Source organism: Antedon mediterranea, chromosome 2, assembly GCF_964355755.1.
Source record: "Antedon mediterranea chromosome 2, ecAntMedi1.1, whole genome shotgun sequence".
Lineage (NCBI taxonomy): Eukaryota > Metazoa > Echinodermata > Crinoidea > Comatulida > Antedonidae > Antedon > Antedon mediterranea.
This window is the reverse complement of record NC_092671.1, coordinates 9,522,009-9,548,583: the sequence shown is the minus strand read 5'-3', so window position 1 is coordinate 9,548,583 and position 26,575 is coordinate 9,522,009. Positions and strand designations below refer to the sequence as shown.

The window sequence follows — 26,575 nt, the reverse complement described above, 5'->3', positions numbered from 1 at the left end:
AAGACAAAAACCCACAAATTGTTAGTTTATAGTCTATACAATTTGTATTTGAATATTATGTGCTATTTAATGTATGTAGTGTAATAATATATTGCTGAACTATATTGCCAAAAGAATATTGAGATCTACATTAGATAAGTACTGTACCATGCTTATTTGTTCACGTGATAATAACATTGATCAGCTGGCCAATCATCAATGAATACTTCTACTTACTTTTTTAGCAGACAAGTAAACAGTCGTTAAGCAACAACGAGGTGGGTGGTTGGTAGTAGATGTCTGATGTTTCATTTCTTATTCTGAAGAAGAATATCGTGAACTAAAGGTAAGGCCGAACAGCTATAATATAAAGTAGCGTATTGTTTTAATTATAATACCGAGTAGGAGTTGTGATTCCTTATCGTTTTACATGAATGGATATGGGTGATCCAGTCAGCCCAGGCTGAGCTGAGTGAGTAGTGGGATTATCAGAGAGCGGAATCGATGGGGGCCTGCGCACAGGTGAATTTGCCTTTCCGAGACTTGGTGGTCAAGTGAAGGTTTAGTTGGCTTACTTAATCCTGGCAGTCGATAGTAGCGGCCTGGGCTTGACTTTGAAATGATCTTGTTTTTTTACAGGTTTGCTGGATTCATTAAAACAACAAAAATTAAGTAGTTAGTTCACACTTCACACTCTAATTTATTATTAGGGCTAAACCATATATTTCGTTCATGTTCAAACTTTTATTATTAATAGTAATAATACATTTACCTTACAACTCCCTGCATTTACCGATCTAAAAAGTTAGCCTAGGCCTACATGAAGAAAATACTAACTTGTGGTACCGGAGTGGGTCCATAAAAAAATATTGTCTAGCATCTTCACTCATCCCTTTCCCCTCTCCCCATCCTTCCCATCCTCAACTTAATTTAAGTAGTCATGTAAATAAAGTTGAACTCAAAACTCTCTGACTGATGGCTATCCAATATATATATCTATATTGGATTTATTATGTTTGTTATTTTATTTCCAGGTCTATTGTTGACCCATTATCACCTTTTAACCTTAGTCCTCTTCTATTATTGTATGTTAATGTTCTCAAATGCAAGGGATTCAATAACACGGAAACATGATGATTGTCACAGTGGATGGGATTGCAATTTGAAATAAAAATTGTACAATGCCAAAAACAAAAAGCTGCCATGTCTTGGCCAAGTTATCAGTTGTGTCAGTGTCGGACAATTAAACTATCATTTTTATTCTTATTCAACAGCACATGGTCTTAAGCTCTGTCTACACTATCACATTTTATGTGACAAAAAAATGTGAAATTAATGGACATATAATAATATCACTATAATAATAATATCCTGGATTTATATAGGGCCGCCCTAATGTTGTGAAACCTCTAAGTGCTGAACATCATTACCCCAGTCATTTTTTTGGAAACATACTCCCATAATGCAGCTACGGTAGTAATCAGCTCAAAGTTGTGTCTTGCCCATATTTGGGCATATCACTACCATTATGGGAACATGACATTTTGTCGTCAAACCAGTTCAATGATATTGATAGTGTAGTTTGAATCTAAAGCTACAGTGGCCCGGTGGTTCATCCGGGGAATAACAGTTTATAATTTCAATATTTAACCAAACAAAATTAGGCCAATAAAAAGAAGTACAAGCTAAAGCTCTGTCTACACTATCAAACTGGTCCGACAAAAAAAGTGTGATGTGCCGAAATATGGTAGTGGTATGCTTTAATATGGTACTAATATGACATCATCATGTCCATATATGGGCACATCACATTTTTTTGTAACATAAAGTCTGATAGTGTAGAAAGAGCTTTAGAATATTATGGGTGTTAATGGATGAAATGAATGATGATATAAGTCTTAAAAGATTATAAAGGGATTGAAGGCTGTATGAAAATTAATAGAAGGCTAAGTTACCAATTTGTTGTATATCATTATTACAGTATAATTGATCTGTAACCTAGTTATTAATTTGTTAGCCATGAATTAATAATAGAACATCCACAATTTACTTTGATTACAAGTTTATGTCTAATTGCTCTGTTTTAGAATATCAAATAAACTATACTTCCTCATCTTTGATAATGACTCACCAATGTTTTAGTATTACTTACTTTTAACATAAAAAAAACAAAAAAAACAATACTAGTTACATATTAAAATATTGAACGTTTCACAAGTGCAAGAGAGTTTTTAAAGAAGCCAACTTGAATAGGGTTAATAGCAACAATAATTATCATCATCATTATATATAAAACTACAAGGTAGTTTTATATATCTACTAAACCAACCGAGAAAAATTGGGATATTTGATGTATTGTAGGCCATGCAAGGGTAACTAATAAATTCCATTTTTATTTACAATCATCTATCAAATGATAAGGTTTATTATTTATGGTTTTATTCAATATTATTGATCTCACAAAGTGCTGTTTAAGATCTCCATATGTTATCACCATTGTCAATTATTTTTATTTTTGTTGACAATTATACAGTATGTCATTACAAATATTCAATTTTTTCAAGTTATTAAGCAGTTTACAATTTGTGACAATTATTTTTGGATATGCCAACTATATCTGTATATCTTGAAAGAATTTCATTTAGCTTCGATTTTGTATAGATGACAAATTTCGTTTTTGTAAAAGCACAAGTTAACGGAGTACTTACTCGAACGTTTCGATCTCTATCAGAGATCCTTCTCAACTGACTGCGGAGTGTTAATGCAGCTTGGTCATTCTTGACGTCATCTGTTGATGACGTTGTACGCCTCTGGTTGTACCTACAACCAGAGGCGTACAACGTCATCAACAGATGACGTCAAGAATGACCAAGCTGCATTAACACTCCGCAGTCAGTTGAGAAGGATCTCTGATAGAGATCGAAACGTTCGAGTAAGTACTCCGTTAACTTGTGCTTTTACAAAAACGAAATTTGTCATCTATACAAAATCGAAGCTAAATGAAATTCTTTCAAGATTTAAGAGAAAAATATGGTCAAGAAACCATCAACATCGTACGCAAACAGGAAAATATCGCGAAGAAAATTTCACGGCAGAGAAATCACCGGGTATTCTCCCTTCATTGTAAGCGGTTGGACATTACCCCTCCGAGCCTGAAATTATATCGACCGATCAAATCGTCTAAAGCAGAGGAAATAATAAAACATGCAGAAAGACAGCTTTTACGTGAGAGAATAAGAATCACCACCAACAAAATCACACAGTTAGAAGGCAAAAAGAAAGATTTAAATGAGGAAATCGTATCGCTAATTCCCAACGGAGGGGACATCACCAATGTATGTAATCACGTAAACAAAGTGTGTGAAGCGGAATTCTTAAAATGCCGATCACGACAACAAAACAAACTGTTGTGGTGGAAAAACAAAGCAGAAAACGCAGCTAGAGATTTACATCAAGAACAGGATTTATCCGGTAAGATCTTAAGAGAAAAATGGGTGGTAAATCTGTCTAGTAAGTTGGTTAGTGAGGACGAAATATCAGCATTACAAAGGGAATTGAACTATGCGGCGAGCCCACGATCCATGCCCATTGACGATCTCATAGTAGCGGCTGAAAAAGCGGCTGATCTCGTCCCCCTGGAAGAACAAGACACCGTTCGCAGTAAAATTGTAGCTATTGTAAAATCTACCACTCTACCACCTTCAAATTTAACCCCCAAAGAACGAAAGGCCATAAACAACTTGAAGAAAGATAAATCTATTCTTATTCTCCCAGCGGATAAAGGTAGATCTACTGTCATCCTAAATACTAATGATTACAAAGATAAAGTGGGAACCATGGTGAGCGACACTAATGTTTACGAACTGCTAAAACGTAATCCAACACAAAACTATAAACGAAAAGTGGTCAACATCATAGGCAGGTTGTTCAAAGAAAAGAAAATCAACTACAGAGAGAAAGAATGGCTGTTTCCCACGGCTGAAATTGTACCTAGGTTGTATTGTCTTCCGAAGATACATAAACCAAATTGGCCATTAAGACCTATAGTAGATAACATCAACACCGTTTTTTACACCGTTGCACAATTCCTCACCAAAATCCTGGGTCCGCTTGTCGGAAACACAGAACATCATGTAACTTACTCAGGAGAGTTGGCGAGTGAACTAAAAGAAATAATAGTCAAACCAAGTGAAACATTTGTCTCGTTTGACGTAGTATCTCTGTTTACAAAAACACCAGTAGAAGAGGCCCTCAAAGTTGTCGAAAATCGCCTAACAACAGATCCGACACTTCTGGATAGAACTAAACTACATGTGACAGACATAATGGAGCTCCTCGGTTTAATTGTGAACAAAACCTATTTCTCGTTCAATGGTAACATTTATAGGCAAATACAAGGCATTGCTATGGGAAGCCCAATAAGTCCTATATTGGCGAACTTGTATCTAGAGTGGCTCGAACATCAAGCCATAAACACGGCACCCACTAACATCAAGCCTGTGTATTGGAAACGATACGTTGATGATGTATTAGCTATCATCCCCATAGGTACAGTACATACATTTAACACACATCTTAATAACATCGATATAACTGACAATATCAAGTTCACCACAGAATCGATGACAAACAACACAATACCTTTCCTGGACATGCTCATCACACTCAATGACAATGGAACAGTTACCACCTCAGTCTATCGGAAGCCCACTCACACAGACCAATATTTACATTTCAACTCACATCATCCACTCGAACACAAACTGGGGCTTATAAACACGCTTGTGGACAGAGCTGAGAAGGTAGTGGGAGATATGGATTTGAGGAAAGTTGAGATGGATAACATCAAGAAAGCGTTACACAACTGCCAGTATCCAGAGTGGTCCTTCCAGAGAGTTATGGAAAACCGAAAAAGAAAAAAGAACAAAGGACACGAACCACAGAAGGAAAAGATCAAGATGCGAGGTAGCATAGGAATCCCCTATGTAAAAGGAATGGCAGAAAGAATACGACGCACTCTCTCCTATCACAATGTCGGAACCTATTTCCTACCCCAAAATAAAATCAAGAATAGCCTCGTCCACCCAAAAGATAAAATCGAGAAGATGGATACATGTGGAGTAATCTACGAAGTCACCTGCCGCAACTGTCCACAAGTTTACATTGGGGAAACAGGGAGGGCATTACAAACACGAATTAATGATCACAAAAAAGATGTTACAACAAACACGGGGGGAGTAATGACTAGGGCCTCCAGAACATCCACATCTTCGATCATACACAAATCTGCCATTACAGAACATGTCATAAAACACAATCATGTACCGAACTGGGAGGCTACCATCTTAACCAAAGAGCCTAAACGCAAAGACAGACAGATTAGAGAATCATTACATATAAGGAGAAATAAAGAGAAGACCATGAACCGGGACACTGGAGCCCACGAACTCTCGCATTTGTACAATGATTTGATAGACACATCACCTGGCCGAGCCCCGCACAACCTCCAACCTACAACCAGAGGCGTACAACGTCATCAACAGATGACGTCAAGAATGACCAAGCTGCATTAACACTCCGCAGTCAGTTGAGAAGGATCTCTGATAGAGATCGAAACGTTCGAGTAAGTACTCCGTTAACTTGTGCTTTTACAAAAACGAAATTTGTCATCTATATATCTGTATAATGTTATATAGATTGGCGGAAAATGGTGCAGTTTTACATCCGTTTATCTTCAATATTATTTACATGACTCATACTGGTACACGGTAGGCATTCATTAATTATTAATAAAAATTATATAGGATAGAGGTTAGTAATGTCTGGTAAGTTTACCATACAAGTTTATCAAATGATATCAACTTATTAATGCTGACTTCTAGATGGTTAGTTTTATGTAGTATTGTACAATATCTAAAACTAAAAGGTACAGTACATGTTAGTTTAGATGAGTAATTTTAGGCGGTGTGTGACTTTTTAACCCCATGTCTACAACGAATCCAAACGGTTTTTAAATAATATGTTGGTGGTATAGTGAAAGGAGGTGTCTATATTTGAGTAAGTAACATTTGGCCTACTAAATTAACAAACCCATGGTATATTACTATCTTTTAGTTCTATTATAGTTTTTGCTTTAAACAGCTTACAACAACTTAAAAACCTATTACAAGAGGCATAAGTATAGAAACGTGATTCATGAAAACTCTTAACAGTTAAATCTGGGCCACTTTACCAGCTCAAAAATGCCCATGGGACTTGGGCATTCCACTAAAAGCCTCTCTAGATTCTGGATACCAATGGGACTAAGCTCATAAACAGTGTCACATGCTTAAAACAGGATGGGATTTCAATAGATCTTCTCACAGTTCTAGTTCATTTCCAGTGGGTGACATAATTAGATAGAGTATCATCCTCCATGGTACAATAACCATGGAGGAAAACATAATTATTTATCAATGCATTTGATTGTTGTTTAATAAATTAATTACTGTAGAATAAATCATAATCTTGTTATTGCATTATGAATTTTGTAAATAATAAATCAGAACATATTGTAACCAGTGCTTCTTGTAGCAAAATTCTGTATTATAGTACTGTACTAGAATCCTAGCTTAAAGGGTATATTCTGCTCAGTGACATAACTGCTATGAGCGCTCACTGGCTAAACCCAAATTTTAAGAGGCCCAGCATGAGCAGCCCCAAAGCAACTACCCCCAGGAGTACTTGCTACCTAGCCTTTTCCCCCTGCATTAATACGCCAATGCGAACTGCTGTCATGATAGTACCTGTACATTTTTGTGAAGAATTGTAATTAATATATCGAATGTATAATATCACTACAGTATTTTGTTGGCGTAGCAATAAAAAAAAAATACAAACAACTTAATATATTGCCCCTATTTGTACTACCTGCTGTATAAACTGTTTACATACAGTATTTGAAGGTAATGTAAAGGGGAAATTTTACCAAATAATTGTACCCAAGGATTTTGAAATCACCTAAAAAAAACGATTGTGAAAAGGCATCTTAAAAGTTGAATGAGTTTTTGATAATCAGTGTTTGAAAATATACCTGTAGTTTTGTATGTATCCTCGTTAATTAATTCATTACTTGCTTTAAGTACAGTACATGTTTGTTGTATATCAATATATCATTTCATATCAATCAATCTATTTAATCCTGTCACACTGTATGCATAAACTTATGTGCAATATCGTTAATATTTATAATAATCATTCTCATCATTCATTAACATGAAGTGTTGAGACATTACTCACTGTCATATAAAAGACATTCAGTCTCACTGTAGACTTTTATTTGTAAATTGCCCATCTGTTAATAATTGCCTTTATAAAAACTTAAACCATTTTGATGAGAACTTGAAAAACTCAACAAGCCTCTTCAATTTTATGTAATAAGCATGCATTTTTACACTACTTATTTTTATTGGTCGTTTTCACTTGTATACTGTACACAATAGGTTTTGAAGGCCAAACAATTATGCATCCCTTTGTTTTTAATTGAATTTATTATTCTTTTATTTAATTTATTAAGCATGCACTATTTATAAAACCTTTGTGAAATGTTCCTTTTTTATATTTCTAAAAAGTAAATGTATATGTAAATACAGGCATAGTTTGATTGCAGCTTTAGAAATTCCAGATGATGAGGGTCTATGCTCACTGTATTTTATCTCTCTATGGCTTGCAAAATTATGTCAAAGATGCAAGTTAAGTACTGTACTGTTATACAACTTTCATACCCTGGAACTTATACTGAACAATCATTTTCCCTGAATTACAGTTTACTGTGTGCCAGCTATTAACACCTCCTGTTTTGGCTATATTTCTCCATATTTTCCCCCTAAGGATTTGTGATACTAACCAAAAACAACATCTTGTAAGATCATGAAAGATGAGGTTTTTGTGGCCTGTTGGTCTTTGATTTGTCAATAATTGTGTTTTACCGGGGATTCCCATAAATTTGTATGTCTTTCCATAGTATGCATATCCATTCCTGTACATGTCTGTACTTTGACTAAATTTCCCTGTATTTACGGATGTTATGTGGGACTTGAGAATCCTTTATAATCATAGTCTTGTTTCATTTTCCTATGACAGTGTCTGGTAGATTTCATGTCATTAACAAACCATAAAACCATCAATACATTGATTATTACCACATCATTGTGATGATTAAGATGAAAATATAACAATATGTTTATTTTAGTTTTAATATTCATAAAGAAATTCTAATAAAAATCAGCAAAATAATTATTTTCATTTATAATTATAATTATGATTAAAACAGGAATTACAAAAATATCTTTTATTTAACATTATTAATTTAATAGCGATAAGGTCAGTTTACACATACTGAGCACTATGACAATTATGTCCCTGTTATTAACCTGTATATTAGAGATATTGACGTTCACGACAACTCCATCTGTGTGCTGTGTAAAAATCAATCCATGGTCTCTTTGTCCATTCGTTATACCAAGTATAATAGTTACATGCAGTTTTTCCAATATTCAGAAGAATAAAGTATTGATCTATTGGCATGTGGTTCAAAAGCCATAGTTTTAATTTTGCGCCCGCTGAGAAACATCACAGGGTGGTACACAGTGCAGTTTGGGGTCTAATTTTGATATTTAATAAGGTAGGTGTGAACATAGAGAAAAAACGTTTTTATTAGTTTGTAATATACATTGTATGACTGTAGATACTATTATGATGAACTACTGTGGAAAAGGTTTTATAATCTGTACAGTTTAACATTTTTTATACTTTTATACTTTAACTCCCGATCTACAAAAAATGTTTAAAGTACCTTCGTAGTAGTGTGAAAGCATTTCTTTGTTGCATTGATGTAAAATCTGGAACAAGTCAGCATCTTTTCACAGTCCTGATATCTGAGCATGTACGCGTTTTTACAGTTTGTGTGTGTGTGTGTGTGTGAAAGCACTGTAAATCAGTAAGGATATCTTGGAGATATCTATCCATGTAACAATTATATGTTGTTTCATTTGTGTTTATTACAATGTGAATCGAGTATCGCATTATAAAGAACTGTGATGTTAAAAATTGTGACTCCCAAATGTGGAGGTTTAAAACTGTTGAAATTGGCTAAATAAATCAGTTTAGAAATAGCTTTTTTTAATAATTAAACTTGTCATAATTCATATCCATCTTAACACGATGTGCCTGGAATTTACAAGTCAATTAATATAAATCAAATGAAGCTTACAATAACTACAAGTTCAAAAGATGTCTTTTAATTTATAAATTATTTATATGTAATTAATATAATACTATGAATTTTATTATTCAAAACGTCTTGAATTATAAAAACAACCATGTGTTGATGATCGAAGACTAGATAGCGACACGAAAGACATCTTGTCTACGGAAAGAAGAGCTCAATGCTAGGAACAATAACGACAGAAATTACTCATTCCAAGCTAGCTTTTGCATAAATATTGACACAAAGTTGAAGGCAATGAGTCAATACTATCCATCTTGACATAAACCAGTATTTAAATTTTGTACTGTATTAATAAATAGTATATCATCTTCATGTTTTCATACTGAAATTGTGGCAATAATTTATTCCAGGAATATTAGATTGAATGAAGCCTGGCCAATGTCGGTTTATCCAGGTAAGCTAGGCACGAAATAGACTGCAATATTTGTAGGTAAGAGGATTATAATTTCAATCTTTAGAGCTAGATAGAGCAAAGTAATATTATACTGTATATTATAATACCGTACTCAATTCAGAAATGGTTATTGCTGCAAAATTCTGTCTGACTATATACAAAAACAATACTGTATCTAAAGATGCACATTTTATTCCAATGTATGCCATTTCTTTTTATCTATCAAAAGTATTATCAGATACAATTTGGATTTCCAGAGTTTCAATTGTTTCCCATTTTTATTTAAACAAAAAAAGCTCCTGTAGATTATACAAACACAATATTTGTAGCCATAGAAGGGTTCCTGTTGGTTAATACTGTAGGCCTACTTAACAATAGTAAGAATCTTTAGGTTTATGATTAAAGATAAAAGGATATACCTATTAATCCAGTTTAATCATGCCAATTAGGATGACAAAATCCATGAATACTTGCATTTTTTAATGGTTTTTAGGGTTACCATGGAATATGAGATTTAATTTTAAGTGACAAATATGGTATCTCAATGACACTCTTTGAAAGTTTAAAAAGGCAAATTACTGGCAAAATGACAATGCTGTGGGTATCAGTGGCTGGATCTACAAAATAAAATGGAGATACAAAATAAAATAAGCAAAAAGCTAAATCAAAACACAAAACAGCTAGAAATATCTGCAGAGCTTTTGGGCAACACTACAGTAGCCCTTCGTCAGTGCAAGTGAAAGTACTTTAGACAATAAATATATATTTAAACTTGTGTTTATTACGTATCATAACTTGGCTATCTTTCCATCTTATTTTTAGACCAAAGTTGTTGTTTGAATTTTCCATTGTTATCTTCCATAATACAGCAGGAATTATTTTTGCATACAATGGCTCAATTGAACCTAAATAGTTCAGAGTATTGCAAAATAATAATAATAAAGATTGTGTATATGTACCTCCTGCTAGCTTTCTCTACTTCCTTCCGTTTTCAATATTAAACCTCATTATTTCTGTCTCGAGATTTACCATGATATTTTAGGTAACAGATATACACCAAATAAAAACAGATACCAAGTCAAGTGTATTTATTATATGTATTTGCATTTAAGTACACCATTATAATACATGTATAATCGCATCTAAGTAAATAACCATTATGCTCGTACGCTTGTAAGGAGTGCACAAAGCATTAAATTGTTATTACTGTACTGTCATCTCTTATCTTATGGCACTTGTCACAATTTATACTTCATTATGCTATAAACAAAAGTAATTTATACTTTATTATGCTATAAATAAATGTTAAGAAATAAGGTGTGTTAAACAGATACTGAATGCACCTAGGAATTCAGTGAATCTTTCATCCTTGGCCCATTGAGGCAAGCATAATAACTTCTAACAGATATTGGCTTGATTCCAGTGTGCAACTGTTGAATATTTAAATATAGTTGCACATGTCATAACAGTGAAATATCAACCAATGTACCTGTTTTAGTATAGAATGCTGCGAAAATTTTGATGTTGATGCGCCATTTACTGCAGGGCCTAATATACAGTGAAAGGTGGAGACTTTGTGTTGGGCTTTTTAGATGAGTTTGATCTACAGTAAACTAGGAACAATAATATGAAATAGTACTGGTAAATTTGGTATTTAGTATCAAATTTCAAATCTTTTGTGTAGCTGGTTGTTTACGCTAAATTAGTGTATACACAGTTAATTCAGGGAGATTAATTTAACATTTTTTACATGGTAAATTTGTATGCTGCAACAGTGTACGGTAGTGTTGACGTTTCTTATGTTTTACCATTTAATGCAACTTTTGGATAGCATCCTACTGTACATCTTTCCATTATCTCTTTTCAGTAAATTCTGTAGTTGTAGTTGTAGAAATCTCTATATGTATAAACTGATGTTTCGATCTGCACAGGATATGGATCCAGGGATATTACCAGGAAATATTATCGTTGATGTATATCAACAGTGGACCAAACATTTGAACGTTTTCTAGGGGTCTGACAAATATAAGCTAGGGAGGGTGCGTTCCCAAATAGGAAATGAACATAAATCAGCCATAATGAAGTTCAAGGCTTCTATTTACTGTCAAACACCATTTCCTGTTAAATTAAACCCACTGGAATTTTTGTCATTTTTGATTGATTTTTATCATTTTTGATTGATTTTTATCATTTTTGAACTTGTGCACGACAAGAATAATGCATGCATCCAACAGCTTTTAATATTACAGAAAAAAATAATAATTTCAGTGGCATATGTGGTAAAAGATTTACTATTTTTACAGAATTATACCCGTGTATTGATTTTATTTATGAATTAAAAAAATGTAAATGTATAGCTATACTGTATAGCTACATAAATGTCAAAGATTAGATGTATTACTGTAGACTGGCTGTATCAAAATCCTTTAATCTATGATATTGGCTGATTTGCATCAGCCATAGGTGGAAGCATTGCTATATTATTTGTGCATGTTTTTACCTTCGATTGTATTGGAATTTTTGACTAGACAGCTTACAGTATGTAACATCTTTGGATATTTTGGCTATATTTTCATATTATGAGTTTGCTCAGCTATCTATCAACTAGTTGTTAAATAGAATCGTGCTCGTCATCACTACCATAATTATATTTATATAGTTCATTTAAAAAGTGACCTTGTGTCCATCATTTTATTTCCGTACAGTAGAGCCATCATAATTTTACAGCCATAGACTAGTGATCATTTCCTGACCAGTTGCAGAGCGGTCATCCCCCCAAAATCACCAAAAGTATTATAATTTTTATGAAACCTTGAACTAGAGACAAATATCAGGTTTATGAAATTATTAACCGTGATATGTGAATGTAATTATTGCATAGATTTGATGAAATGCCAAAAGTAATTGTCGTGATCAATGCACGGAAGGAAGATGTGTATGGGAAGGAATTAAGGAAAAAGAATTCATCAAGGTGAAGCCCTAATAATCTGTCGTTTACTGAACACTTTGATATAAATATATTCCACGTTTTATCTACAACTATTTATCTACAGTATAACTAAATATCAAAAAATTTTGATTGAATAAATAAAGGAAACTTTTTTAGAAATTATTATTTCAATAATTACACCTTTAAAACTATAAACAAATTTTTGTGCAATACTTTCTATAAAATTAAAAATGTTTAGTTATCCACCAAGTTCTTGGTCTTTCTCAAAATTGTATTTGAGTTTTTCATTGCCTTGCTTAAAGTTTAAATTAAAATGTGGAACATTAGAAAGGAATATTTGTTGTATACTGTATTGAAAACAGGACATTTTTAATTACTACAACATCCTATTGTTAGGTTTAACACTTCATGATTATTTTACTTCCATATAAGGAACTAACTAACAGTATCTTCCACACAGGTGGTACGTCATCACAGTACGGACATGGTACATCGTATCTTCTTGTATTAGCAAAAAAAAATTATATTGTTACCATTGTAAAATATGTAATTTCCTATCTGTTGAATTTAAAAATGTACACCTTATCTTCCTGTTTGGTAAAAGGAAGTGTATATGTCTATTGCAGGTAATGTTGTGTTTGACTTTATAATACAGTAGGTTAATAACTTTAGGGATATAGACTTAGTAGTAATTACCATGTAATAACCATTGTAATAAATCACATTTAAACGGGATTTTCTCCACTGAGAACTGGTAAGATTAGATTGTAATTTTTTTTGGCAGTAATTTTGTTAATTTATTTAATCAATTTGGCAAATATGTCACCAGGAAACCATGGGTAATGGCGCAACAAGTCTCAAGCTCTGTCTACACTATCAAACTTTATGTGACAAATAAATGTGATGTGCCCGTATATGGACATGATGATGTCATATCACTACCGGTACTACCATATTTCTGGGCATATCACTACCATATTTAGGAACATCACACTAGTTTGATAGTGTAGACAGAGCTTAATACTGTAAGTATGAGACGAGTGTTCCTTTTTATTTCCTTCAAGTTTTAAATGTCAATTTTATATTCATAGACTTCATTGAATAGCCTTTTATTTCCAGAAAAGTATACACACATAGAAAAATCAATATCTCGGTGAAGATCTAAACGCTAATAGTCTTGTTTGTAAGCTCTCTGCAGACCAATGAATTTAGATGTTTTTATTGTCAATGTTGATGCACAATAGATGACGACTTTATGTTGAAGAATTGTATAAAACCCAATGGACTATGAATACAAACACAATTTGTTTATACTGTACTGTGTAAAACTTAAAATAATAGTTTATTATGTCAGATATCTATGTCAAATATTAAAGATGAGTGATTTGTACCTACAATTAGCAATATAAAGGTGTTATTATTTAATAAGCCAGTGTACTTCTGTTCCCTTCTCTGAGTTTAATCAAACTAATTTATACAACATTTTTGTTTTTCACTTTTGTTTAGGTCACTGCACTCAAATCATGTTTACTCTTTATTTCTGAACATAGTATTGATTTTAACTGGATATATATTCATTATGTTTATAGTTTCCATGGTAACTAATCTATCTTATTTAGATAGCTGATTAAACTCAGTGGTAACATAAAGAAGGCCGCCATGGTTTCAAGGGACTATCCACTTCCAGTATCTTGCAAAACCTGTAGAGATGTACAGTGATGTAGTGTTTTGAGCCATGTTTCGTAACATGCAATTATTTTGTTCTGTAGGCCTACTGTATTTGTTTATCTTCTCTTTGCCCATTTATCAATTGGTCTAGGCAATGTATATTTCATCCAGCACAAGTCACAATTGCACTAATGTACACTATAATTGCGAGTAGGTGCTGTCAGTCAATTTAAAGAAAAATAATTTAGCATATTAAAACAGGAATTATGCTTGCTTGACCATTTCTTTTAATGGTTTGATATATTTTACATACAATTTTTTTTCCTTGCATTGAATTATTATTTGCAATATAATATGTTACCATTACATATAATATTTAATGGCAGTATAATAATGTTCAAACTCGCGTGAGATATTGTGACTTTGCAAAACTATACAACTGTATAGTAAACGGTATAGTCTTGTTAATTTTACAGATCCAAGGTTAGTGTTTAACTTGACAAGTGGAAGTTGTTTAACCCGGACGACCCCTGTTCACAATAGACTTTGTTACTAGTTAAATGTTGACCAGAAAAAGTCTGTGCTGTTCAACTGTACTACCTTTTCAATTCTTTCAAAATGCACCATATCTAGGCCTACTACTGCAGGGCCGTACTCAGACGGGTGCGCCAAATTGCAAAAGGTATAGGGTCTTAAAATAAATCTGTAGTGTATTATACATTACATTATGAAAATGGTCCAAAATAAATTAATCCGCACCAACCCAAATAAAATCTTGCGTACAGCCCTGTACTGTTGTTTAAACATCTGTGATCTGTTCTTTGGCTGATGTCAACATGTGGTTTTTTCCTGACTGACATTTAAAAAGACTAAAAACAAGACTTAAGAATGACAAAGCATTTGTTACGCCATATCTCTCTCTGACTTTTACAGATGGGAATTTGTTTGAAGTGAACTATTAAAAACAAATACTTCTCAAACAAAAAACCTTAACATGTTGGTTGTTTGTATAGCCAAGAAAATCCACATACCATTCATAGGAGATTATAAACAAATTTTAGGCAGGACTTCTTTGTTATTTCTATTCACCAACCAAATTTATATGCGCTTTTACTAAACATGCAGTTTCTGTCAACATTCATTTTTAAACATAGTAACTATTTATTTGAATATATAATCAAAAATAACATTTTTATTTATTCAGCAATTCTGCAAAATTTGGAATCCAGGGTTCAATCCTGACCTAGCGCCAGTGTTTTAACTCTTTAACACTTTCGACTTCCTAAATCTCGAATCAGACTTAGCTTATATAAGTTATCTGCTAGTATCAGATGAGTATAAAATAAACATTTTTTTTCTGGTAATGTTATACTGTTCTGCAATTAAAAAGTCAATAAGTAAATTTTAAAGAACCAATTGTTTCTGCATTTAAATGGTTTCCAACAATCCAAACACCTTCTATTCCTGTGAGTTCATATTGTTTAGTTCAAGGATTTGTTTTCGTTCGATGTAGTTCGTCAATATTTCTTTATTTAAGGTTACTATGCATTTTTAAGGAAAGGATATGAGATAAAGAATGACAAAATATTGTTTTGGGAAATGCACATAATGTAAATCCTCCATTAACTGGTCGCCCCTCTTTTACTTATTATGTAATATTAATTTTTCACTGTCATTGTCAAAATATGGTAAAAGGTTATATATATTATCTTTAGCCCTGTTTATTGGGTAAATATTTGTCTACCTAGCTAATTCTTTTAAATATCCGGGATACTGTACTGCAGAGGCAAATACATTTTATTATATAAATGAATAATTAAACACTTTTAAATATTAGATATTAAAAATGGAGGCCTAATAATTATGAGCTTGAATCAGCTATTGAACAGACCGTAATTGGCAAAATATATCTGGTCATACATTGATTTTAAATGCCAAAAATAAACCAGTTTACTATCGCTTTGGTTTTCCTTACATTCAACAATGTAGTATGCTGGATTTATATTGTAGTTCCCTGTCAATGTTGTCAGATAATAAACTTTTAGTTGTCATAGAAATGTATTTATTGATACAATAATATAACAAACAAACAATTTTAGAGGATTTCTTTTCACTGAGCTCAAAAGGGAATTTCCCCCATTAACCAAACCAGGAGGAGGGTATAAGATAATAGATAAATCTGTTTGGACAGTACCTATATATTACGCTACTAATACCATTAAATACGTCACTGGAAAATTTAATTGCATGATGTTTTGTATGTTTGCCAACAAATAATTTAAAAAATAAAATGTATCTAGACAGTACTAAATATATATATATATATATTCTTTATATATATTCTTTTTATAATTATTAATTAAAAATAATAGTCAATTGAGTGGCTATGACTTCATTATCAGTTGTTGATATGTCACAGCCCATCAAACAATCATTGGACTATAATCCTGCATAACTTTCTTTTGCTAGAGCTGTTCAACTATTGTGTACCATAGTATGTTAACAATTTAGGAAGAACATACATTTTCCTGGTAAAATGTTTTTCATTTGCATATATTTAAATATAATAAACAAAATTACTTTACCATTAAATTTGGTTTTCCTTTTTTTTCGATAATAAAATGACATTTCTCTCAGTTTTTCTTTATTCTCAAACAACAATGCAAAATTGATTAATAATACACTTTAATACACTACTGAAACTAATATTTGTTTTTGCTATAGATGTTTTACAGTAGTGTCATTGACCAATCAATATAAATCCTAATAAAGGATAATGTGGCATGTCATCATCTTGTTGATTCAGCTTGATCTTTTCAGGGTCGAAGTTCAATGTATAAGAAAATAACTGCAAGCATGATTAAGCAGGGACTTTCCCAATTACTGTATATGAATCATTATGGGGGCGAGAATAGAATACAAAAATTCAGTTTGAGCACCTTCATAGTCCAGTGAGCATCAATAGTGTAAAGTGAATTGTGTAATCTGTAATTATAAGACTCATAAGTTTTGCTTTCATTTTGGTATTGCCACTGTAAGGACATGGTGTTTAATGTATAGACAGGTAAATATTATTATATTATTTAATATTTTAGATTTAATAAATAAAAGTTTATTTTTTTTCCACTATGGTTAGATTTGCTGTGATTCATTTCAGCATGTGTGTGACAGCAGGATATATCTACAGACATTATAGTGTGGTAGTATTAAGTTCAGATATGGTATTATGTTAAGTCTCCGGTGCTTATTGGTGGTGCTTAATATTAATAAGCATGTGACTAACTTTTATGTCGGTAGTTCCTTATAAACACAGTTACAAGAGCTCTAGTACTACATTTATATGAGTATTTGTTCATAACGTTGAAATTTATTTAATTTAAATATAGGCTTGGGTATCAAAGTATTAATATTTTCATTAATAATTATTATTATGACGTGTTGTTTTTATCTAATCTTTGTTTAGGCATGTCTGTCACAAGCTTTTTGCTTTTTTGATCATGCCTTCTTCAATCATATTACCTTTCTTTACACCATTTTGTTGACTGTTTTATTTTGAAGAAAATAAATGTTACTTTGAATTGAATTGAATTGAATATCTACAGTAATGTACTACAGTATATCGCCTATAGTTTAAATTTAATTTACACTCTAGACTCTAAACCTAAATGTCTTAAATAGCAAAGTTTTTGTTTAATAATCAAAATTGATTGTATTTTCTATTATTTATGTTTGTTTTTTAGTCATGTTGATACTGATACTATACAACATTTCTACTAAATATCATACAGTAAATTGATCTTTTATCCATTTTTTTATCCAGGCCTATTTGTTTATGTCTTAACGCTAAATATTCTTGTATATGTATAATTTTACTGAATAATGCAGTACAGTATGTGTTAGTGTTATTTAGTGCTCAGGTGATTTTACTGAAAGTCTTTACAATTCAGTCATGACTTATCTTTCCTGTTCAGCAATTGATTCTCAGAAAAATATTGATTTTTTATTAGATTAAAAAACGATGCAGTCTTCTTCGGTCTTTTTCTTTCTGTCTAAAAGTAAATGATTAAATAATTTGTTTTCTTTGGTTATTAATTGTTTCTCTCAAAGGTTTAATGCTTTTAATATACTAGCTTTGTTTCACCATTACTTACAGATTTTGTTTTATTCCCACAGGACGAATATTATCTAGGCAATAAAAACAAGAAGTCGTTAAAGTATTTCAGGAAGCCTGGAGTTGTCATCTTATCACGAGTGAGCGTCAGAGTCTTAACAATCATTGTGTATTTTGAAGGAAGTAATTCTTGCGAATTAAACAATGGAAGAGATTTGTAAACTAAGCAGGTAATGACAGGATAGAAAATATGAAGGAGGAAATTAAGATTACCAATATTGCTTGCAAGGACTACGTACAACACCAATTTAAGCATAACTATTGTGCTAAGTGCTTCAAACCACTTTCGCAACACTCAATCATCAGCCAGACATTGGAACCAGTTAACGTTAAGATAATTGAGCTACAAACTGGAGATAATAATGATACAGCGCCTAAAAAAACCATCGTAAACAAGTTAACACCCTTTTCAGTAAACAATATCCAAGTGAATGAATCACATGAAAATGGTTTTACAAGTGCAAATGGTTTTCAAAATGATGCTGAAACATACTTAAATGGACGTAGTAGCAAGAAAGAAAAAACTCCACCACTGGTTAAAGAAAAATCAAGTTCACGCTTAAAACGTCAAACTCATGTTACTAAAGGTGCTGAGGTAAAGACTAATGGAAAATTTACTCCAAGAATTCGTAGAGCTGATTCAGTTCCGGAAAATGGAACCATATCACCTACTAAAAAAGAGGTTTGTCGTCTGACATTAAGTGATGATTCTAATTCCACATGCCCAGAAGAAAATTCAAGTCTTGAATTTCAGCGTATTGGAAAAAGTTTAAAAAGAGTAAATAAATTTTTGAAAGAGGAGAACAAACAAGAAGAAGAATCTGCAAGCACATCATCGGAAAATGTGACTTCACCTGATGGAATAGTAAATTCTAAGGACACTGATTTAAAACGAAAAAAGGAAATTATTGCTGCAAAATCTGATTTACAATCGCAACTGCTTTCAAATGCTGCTCACTCTGCTTTTAATATAGAAAAACATGATACGCTTCCTAGAAACATTGGTAGAGACCATAAGCGACCGACAATTGCAGATTTATCAGAACGACATGATTCAGATCCAGAAATGTATGAACCTGAACAGAAGGTTGAGGAAATCGATGTGGTTTTATTAAATGGTGATATTAACTCTGGAAATATCTCACAAAACAAAAAAGTAAAAGGAAGTCAAATAAGTTCCGAAATATATTTTGGGATGAATATTCATGAAAATAGTAACAACTCCACAAACAATAACCATATGTCTTCTTCAAGGGAAATAAAAATTATATCTGCTGATGGCTCAGTGTCTCGATACACAGAGTCACCGCCACCACCACCATGTGATAGCAGAGTCTCTATAAATTCTTCCACATTGTCTAATTTATCATTGCATTCCAGTGGAAGTAGTTTCAGTACCTCATCTTCAAATGTACAACCTTACAGAGTTGTTGATCTTGAAGTTCAAGAATGTGCACCATATGTTGTCACTGATGTTCCGGGAACATCACACAAGCAAGGTTACCAGAAGGTTGACAGAAATGTTCAAAATGGTCATAGACAGTTTCAACAAAAGATTACGTTGGTAGATTCAACATATACAGTAAAGGAAAAGAAGTTTGGCAGACAGACGTCTGGAGATGAACCAGAATATGAAGAACCTGCTGATGACTCACCAACCTTGCCAACAATTCTTCATCACGAAATACAGGCCTTGCCAAAGTCAGCAAAGAGAAACTCGGACTCATCCTTGTATAGAGTTCCAATTTACATTGGTTCAAATGCTGGAGGTGAGTCTTCTAAAAGGATTTCGTCTTCCAGTACAACACAAAATGAATTTAAATCTCCAAATGAAGAGTATCTACAACCTATGAGGAGCAGTAGCTGTACTTCAACTGATACTGAACACAATGTTCATAATTATGATTCTGTTCCAGAATCTGATTTTTCAGATATGTCAAAAAGTACTTCCAGTAGTGGAGAGAGCAGTGGATTTAAAAAGCAGTATCGTTCAAGAAAATCTGCAGAAGTCAAAGTGAATAATAAAAAGGTAGATTCATGTTCTAGAAAGAGATCTATCACTCATCCTACATCAAACAGTCCTGTTCAGAACAAAAATTCTGTTAACAATTTCAATTTTAGTGATGAGGATCCAGAAAACAACAGAGAAACTCCAGTTAAATTGAGACAGAAGAGAAATGCTCCACCACCTCCTCCACCAGAAAGTAAATCAAGAAGATCACTTTCTTTGAATAATGTTAAAGAGGTAGAGAATTTTACTGATACAATGCCAAAAATACCACCACCTCCTCCTCCTCACCAGAATATAGAAAGGAAAAGTTCGCAACCAGTGAACATACCAAAGTCTAATATAAAAACATTTGAAGTTGGTAGAAAAGTGACTCCTCCAAAACAAAATGGAAGTCATTCACATTCATCACCAAAATCCAAGACATTACCAGTTAATACTAAAGCCCCTAAAATTCGGGATAAGACTCCAGAAAGGAACACGGATGGCAAAAAAAGACCTGCACCAGTACTGAATCGTCTAGACCAATCTCCTAATGACAAATCTATTGAAAAGAAACCAATAGATCCTGTTAGTGATGTTCTAGCATCATATTCACCACCTCGTAGTGGTTTACCTCCAAGTACAACTACCAGTCCACAAAGACCCATAACTCTGCCAGTTGATGCCATTGATTCAATACAGCCTACGGTAACTAGAGAAAGTAAAGGTAAATGGTCCAAGCTACCATGGCGAAAGAATCGTTCTAGAAGAAAAGAAGATGGTAGTCCTGAAAGGGAATTTAATTCAAAAGGTGTAACTGATTGGTTATTGAACAAACATATGACTGAGGATGAAATTGCAGCGGTATCTCATGAAGAAAATTTGAAGAAACTAGAAGTAATTAAAGCTTATAAAGGCGAGCCAATTCCAGTTATTGAAAGTAGCCACGTTGATTATTCTGCAGTAGCTACCGAACATGGTCTGTCTACGTTTTATATTAATGCAAACACACCAATTGATGCTCCGCCTTTGCCTCGATTAACAAATAACTTTAGCAAACGTAAAGCTCCAGGCCCACCGGATGTTTTACAGAGTGATCAATTGTTACTGGATGAATTTAAAACAAGGAAGAAGAAATTGCCAGCTAAGCTCCAGAAGGCACATTCATTTACCTCTGTCAGTAGCAGCATCAAGGATCGATCAATGGATGATTATGAAAACTGGGGTAAGATTAAGTATTCTTCATGTCTTTGAACTAAAAAGAACAGTTCATTTCATATAATACTAACCATTCCTTTATTTTGGTCTTATCAATTAGATGTGAAGCAAATTGCATCTCTCTTTTATAATGGTCATGCCCCCACTATGACCTCTACATTGGTCAATATACTGTAGTACAAATAGTTTTCCCATCCCACCACTTCATTAAACATATATTATTATAAATAAATATAATTCTTTTATTTTCCGCAGGACCAATACGGAATGGACTCCCAGTGCCAACAAAACCTTCAAGAAGATTTAGAAATAGAACAACCGCTTTTGAGAATTTACCTTCCCAATTAGAGAACACTAAAAAGCGTATGGCTCCACAACTTCCTCAAGAAAATTGCCTCTCCCAGGAAAATTGGGACAAATCATCCCCTAATCAGAGTTCTCAAGATGAAGCTGATAGGCCACAACCTCTGCCACGAAAACGAAGCAATAGTGCTTCAGCATCAAGTTTCCGACCAGTTACTCCTTTAAAATCAGCAATGAAGAACCTTGAAGATAACCATAACAGTGGCGACAATAAAACTCCCAAAAGACCTGTCAGAGTTCTAGACCCAGGAACAACAAATAAAGAGAAATCCCAAGAAAGTACTGAAAACGTGTATGCAAATGTTGATGAATTATTGTCTGACGCAGATATTCCTTCAAGATTAAAACCAATGCCAACTCCACGTAATCAAAAGCTAATGGTTGATCAAGGTACCAGTCCACTAAGAACATTGTCAGAGGAATCCGAATCTTCTCCGATATCAAATGGTCTGAATCCACTAGATCCTTTTTTTGCCAAGATCAATAACAGAAACATGTTGACATTGTCAAAGATTTCATCAGCATGGCAGAACAGTCATGAAAGCTGTCCGAGGTTAGACCAAGTGGTTTTAAGGGATTTTAAATTGACCAGTGATCATCCATGTTTTACCAGCTCTGAAGCAAGGTTCTATCCAGCTGAATTAATTGCAAATAAAGACAAGCACTTCACTTTAATGGTAGGTTTATTGTTCAGAGCTATTACTCTATTAACTGTCAAAAATGAATTTACTTGTAAATATATGTAGAACTCAGAGCAACTCAACTAAAAGAAACTATTTGCGTAATCACACTCATGTCGAATGTGGGCGCCATGATTCTAAGTTAAAAAGGAACCACAGTGTTTGATCATAAACTAGTCGTGTCTGCTGCCTTGACTTTAGGACAGTTGCTCGGAGCACTTTATGTAGACGCAGTTGAGTTGCTTACAGTTCCAAGTCGACAAATCCCACATCATGTCATACTAGAAAGAGATTTATTTTCGTTTTTTTTCAATACATGATTTAATTCTATTTCTTACTATTATTTACTTTCCATACTTCAGATGTTCACTGATCCTGAAACGGTGGATCCACTGTATAGTTTCATCATGTCAATACAACTACTTCTTCCTCATCCTCATATCATCAACGTCTGTTCAGCTTCCAAGTCTTCTGTACCAAACAAACTGATTAGACCAAAACCATCGCCATCAAAATGTCCGGAGCCTGCCGACCAATCAGAAGAGATGTCAGAAAGTTTATTAGTAGCTTTGGCAGTTCAGCCAGTCAGTAGTGTTTCAAAATTGGTTAGTTATTCAAAAGAGAAGCATAATTTCTTGCCTGAACAGTATGAAGGTGAAATTATAACTGTTCTTTTGCAGCTCTTTTCTGGCTTGCAGCATCTTGAAAATAACAACATTAGTCTTTCAACCGTCAAGATGGAGAACTTGCTTCTTATTGACTCTGGTCTTCCTGGTGGTGGCAATTATTTGGTAGTGGACTATCTTAATCTTGCCGAAAGAGATGAATCGGAACGTGTTAATGACACACTTCTGTCACCTAGTATTGTCAATAAGACAAATGAGTTCGATGTTGGAATACTGATATATAAAATGCTTCACGAGCCGAATCCATTTAGTGTGAAAACAAATCTTATTATAAGAGACTACAAGCCAAGCGATTTTCCAAAGATTCCAAAGAAATCCAGATACTCTTTAGGGCTACAGAAACTTGCTGGTGAGCTTCTGAGAAAAAATCCTAATGATCGATTAAGTGCTAGACAGAGTATCGGATTCCTGCAGCTGCTGTTGTGGGGTCCTTCTGTGGAGGACCTTGTTGCAGCCGAGTCAGACAATGCCCTTGATGGGTATCTCACTAAATGGCATGCAGAGGAATGTGCCAAGATGGTGAATTACATCGCAGAACAGAAGATCAACGAGATTCTAGGAAATAGTAAAAGCTTCTCTATGGCTGATCAATTACATTGCCAGTTTCTAAGTAACATTGACTTAAACTTGTTGAAAAATAGTTTCAAATTGTTGAACTCCTAAATTTATGAAAAATAAATAATTATATATATTCGTTTTTGATATACAGTATAAAATAATAACATTATACATTCAAAATGTCTAGCTAGCTTTGAAAGCTATGTATTCAGAAATTATGACTTGACTTTAATACTACAGGCCTACCTCTTAAAAAAGGGTATCATTTGAAAAAGTTGATCGATGGTTGATTCATCATTTCAAAATGCTTTGGCTGAGATCATGATCTTATATTATGATGCTTTAGCATAAACTTTAATTTTACAGAGAAGACAGGATATTTTTGTTTATACAATTAATATACGACATGTTTATTTTTATACATATAACAATATAAATAAATTATAATATTTCTGGCATTCTTAACATATAAACTCATACCTCTTTTAAATCACCTAGGAAAACCCTGGGACGCACACCATACAAAACTTCTGTGTTAATGCCGCGGTGTGTAAACATTAAGGCAATGTGAAAGAGACATCATACATGTACAGTAGCTGTATATGTTATGCCAAAAGTTTAAAATGAATGTTATGTTAAGATATTGAATTTTACATTCCATGCAACATAGTAAACTATATATTATATCATTATAACACGTATATTCTGCAGATTTATATATAATCATAACTAATATTAAAGGGAGTTTATGCACATTTTAAAGATGTAATACAATACCGATAATAATGGTTTATGCTATACCAACATATATTTAACACCATGATGAAATCATCGCCAATTGTGTGAATTATTACTCTCTGACCAAACTGTTCAAGGATTTGTCTTGTTATTTGAAAGACTTTTTATAGAAATTTCACAGAAAACTGTTGAAGCTGAAAAAAATTTTTTTACTACGAAAAATTCAAATATAAATATTAACATTTAAGTTTGGATCTAAATGGATTATTCATTTATTTTTACTGGGCTTTCTAAGTTAACATGTATGGCCTACATTTAATAAGGAAATTATATAATATCAAGTGTTTTAATACCAAATTTACCAATGTGTGTTGTTTTATTTTATCACAGTTAATTGTTTTCAGGCTGGAAAATCTGATCGAAAAGAAGTTTATAATTTTATATCTTCAGTGTTGATAGTATCAAAATATTTTTATATAGGCGCTACTTTCGTTTGATAACGATTTGTTTATATGTGCAATTTTGTATTTTATACATGTAGAAAAAGTAGATTTTAATTTTATTGATGTATATAATTGTTATTTAGCATGTTGAGTTGATCTTTACAAACTAAAAACTATATCCGACGTCACAAACTATATTGTGTTGTTGATTATTAAAGAAAAAATATATATTTGTTTTACCATTGAATTAAATTCAGTTGATCACAAAATGCTTTATTGTTTTGTTATTTTAAATACAAGTCATAACAAGAAATATTTCTTACAAAAAAATGCCGCTTGACATTTTAAAATTAATCATTGTTCTTTTGATTAATTTATGATTAATTACTAAATCGCAAAAATATATACAAATCAAAGACAGTTCTTTAATTATGAATCACATAATTTCACATTTTTTCACTAGTTAATTGTATACACAGCATTCCAACAATGTATTATTTGCCAACAAATATTAATCTACTAATTAAAAAATGGCATTTAAAAATGGTCAATTTTGAACTTTAAAGATGTATTGTCCCTTGAAACACAAAAAAATGAAGGTCAAAATTTAAATTTAATTTAATTTAAAGTGGCCATATCAAAGTAATATTAAAGTTATTCAAAATTCGAGCTAAAAACAACAAGTTTACGTAATTAACAGGTAAATTAGTTTAATTACATTTCATCTGGAAAATCGTCGCGAGCGAAAGTAAACAAAGATTTCAAACCATGAGTACGCATTATGCATATGCTAATTAGGATTGTTTACAACTCGTCACGGTTGAGAATGTATTTTCACACAGATCATAAGGAAGTTTTATGATTATGCATACAGAGTAGCCAAACAAGCGCGTTTCATTATGGGATATGTTTTGATTGAAACGTTGACTGGAAGTCAAAGTTATTTTTTTAACAAAAAAACATCTGTATTTCAGTTAAATTATTTTTTTTTTCGAAAAATGTTTTTTGATAGTTAATAATTATTATGATACTTCAAAATGAGCCACCTTTTTTCGAAATCTTTTATTTTTTATTTTTTTAGAATTAGTCAAAGGGACAATATACATCTTTAATGTGCTGTGTGTGTGTGTGACCTCAACGTGTAGGCATGCAACTGAATACCCTCTAGAGCCAACGTGACTTCACAGTGGTACACAAGTGAGAAATTCTTCCACAGTCTGTTGATTCGCGTCAACCAATCAAAGGGCGAGAATCCAAAATCGTTCAACCTTGAGCCCTCATAGACTCTTTTCCCAGACGTTTTTTGGGTCCAAAAGCTGGGACCTATAAGTCGAGTTTACAGAGTCGCAAAACTGTCGGCCTTAGAACTATAGCTACTGCGATGAAAAATCTTCTTAATGAATATGTCCTCTTGGGACATAGCTGGCTAGAAAATAATAAAATGGTACAGCAGTTGGAAAAAAAATCAA

The 26,575-nt window shown here is 32.8% G+C and overlaps 2 protein-coding genes across 4 annotated transcripts; both read left to right on the top strand.

The window, feature by feature from the left end:
* The first annotated feature begins 247 nt into the window (after positions 1-247).
* On the top strand, positions 248-25,285 carry LOC140040315 (uncharacterized). 3 transcript variants are annotated; one of them, XM_072086155.1, is made up of 4 exons: positions 248-325; positions 18,433-21,645; positions 21,894-22,678; positions 23,044-25,285. In XM_072086155.1, the coding sequence occupies exons 2-4, from the start codon at positions 18,621-18,623 to the stop codon at positions 24,028-24,030; spliced, it is 4,797 nt and encodes a 1,598-aa protein (XP_071942256.1). In that variant the 5' UTR covers positions 248-325; positions 18,433-18,620; the 3' UTR covers positions 24,031-25,285. The 3 variants fall into 3 exon arrangements, with proteins under 3 accessions (XP_071942256.1, XP_071942257.1, XP_071942258.1); XM_072086156.1 differs by lacking the exon at positions 248-325 and adding an exon at positions 17,034-17,323; XM_072086157.1 differs by lacking the exon at positions 248-325 and adding an exon at positions 17,638-17,659.
* LOC140039255 (uncharacterized) lies at positions 2,979-6,188 on the top strand. Its single transcript, XM_072084858.1, has 2 exons — positions 2,979-4,527; positions 6,121-6,188. The coding sequence occupies exons 1-2, from the start codon at positions 2,979-2,981 to the stop codon at positions 6,186-6,188; spliced, it is 1,617 nt and encodes a 538-aa protein (XP_071940959.1).
* Positions 25,286-26,575: the final 1,290 nt, after the last annotated feature.

Bases quoted from the DNA above. Each gene is read 5' to 3' on its own strand.
- LOC140039255 (XM_072084858.1), top strand. From the start codon at position 2,979: ATGAAATTCTTTCAAGATTTAAGAGAAAAATATGGTCAAGAAACCATC. The intron at 4,528-6,120 runs GTACAGTACATA...TGCTTTAAACAG, and splicing joins ATTAGCTATCATCCCCATAG to CTTACAACAACTTAAAAACC.
- LOC140040315 (XM_072086155.1), top strand. From the start codon at position 18,621: ATGAAGGAGGAAATTAAGATTACCAATATTGCTTGCAAGGACTACGTA. The intron at 21,646-21,893 runs GTAAGATTAAGT...TATTTTCCGCAG, and splicing joins GGATGATTATGAAAACTGGG to GACCAATACGGAATGGACTC. The intron at 22,679-23,043 runs GTAGGTTTATTG...TCCATACTTCAG, and splicing joins ACAAGCACTTCACTTTAATG to ATGTTCACTGATCCTGAAAC.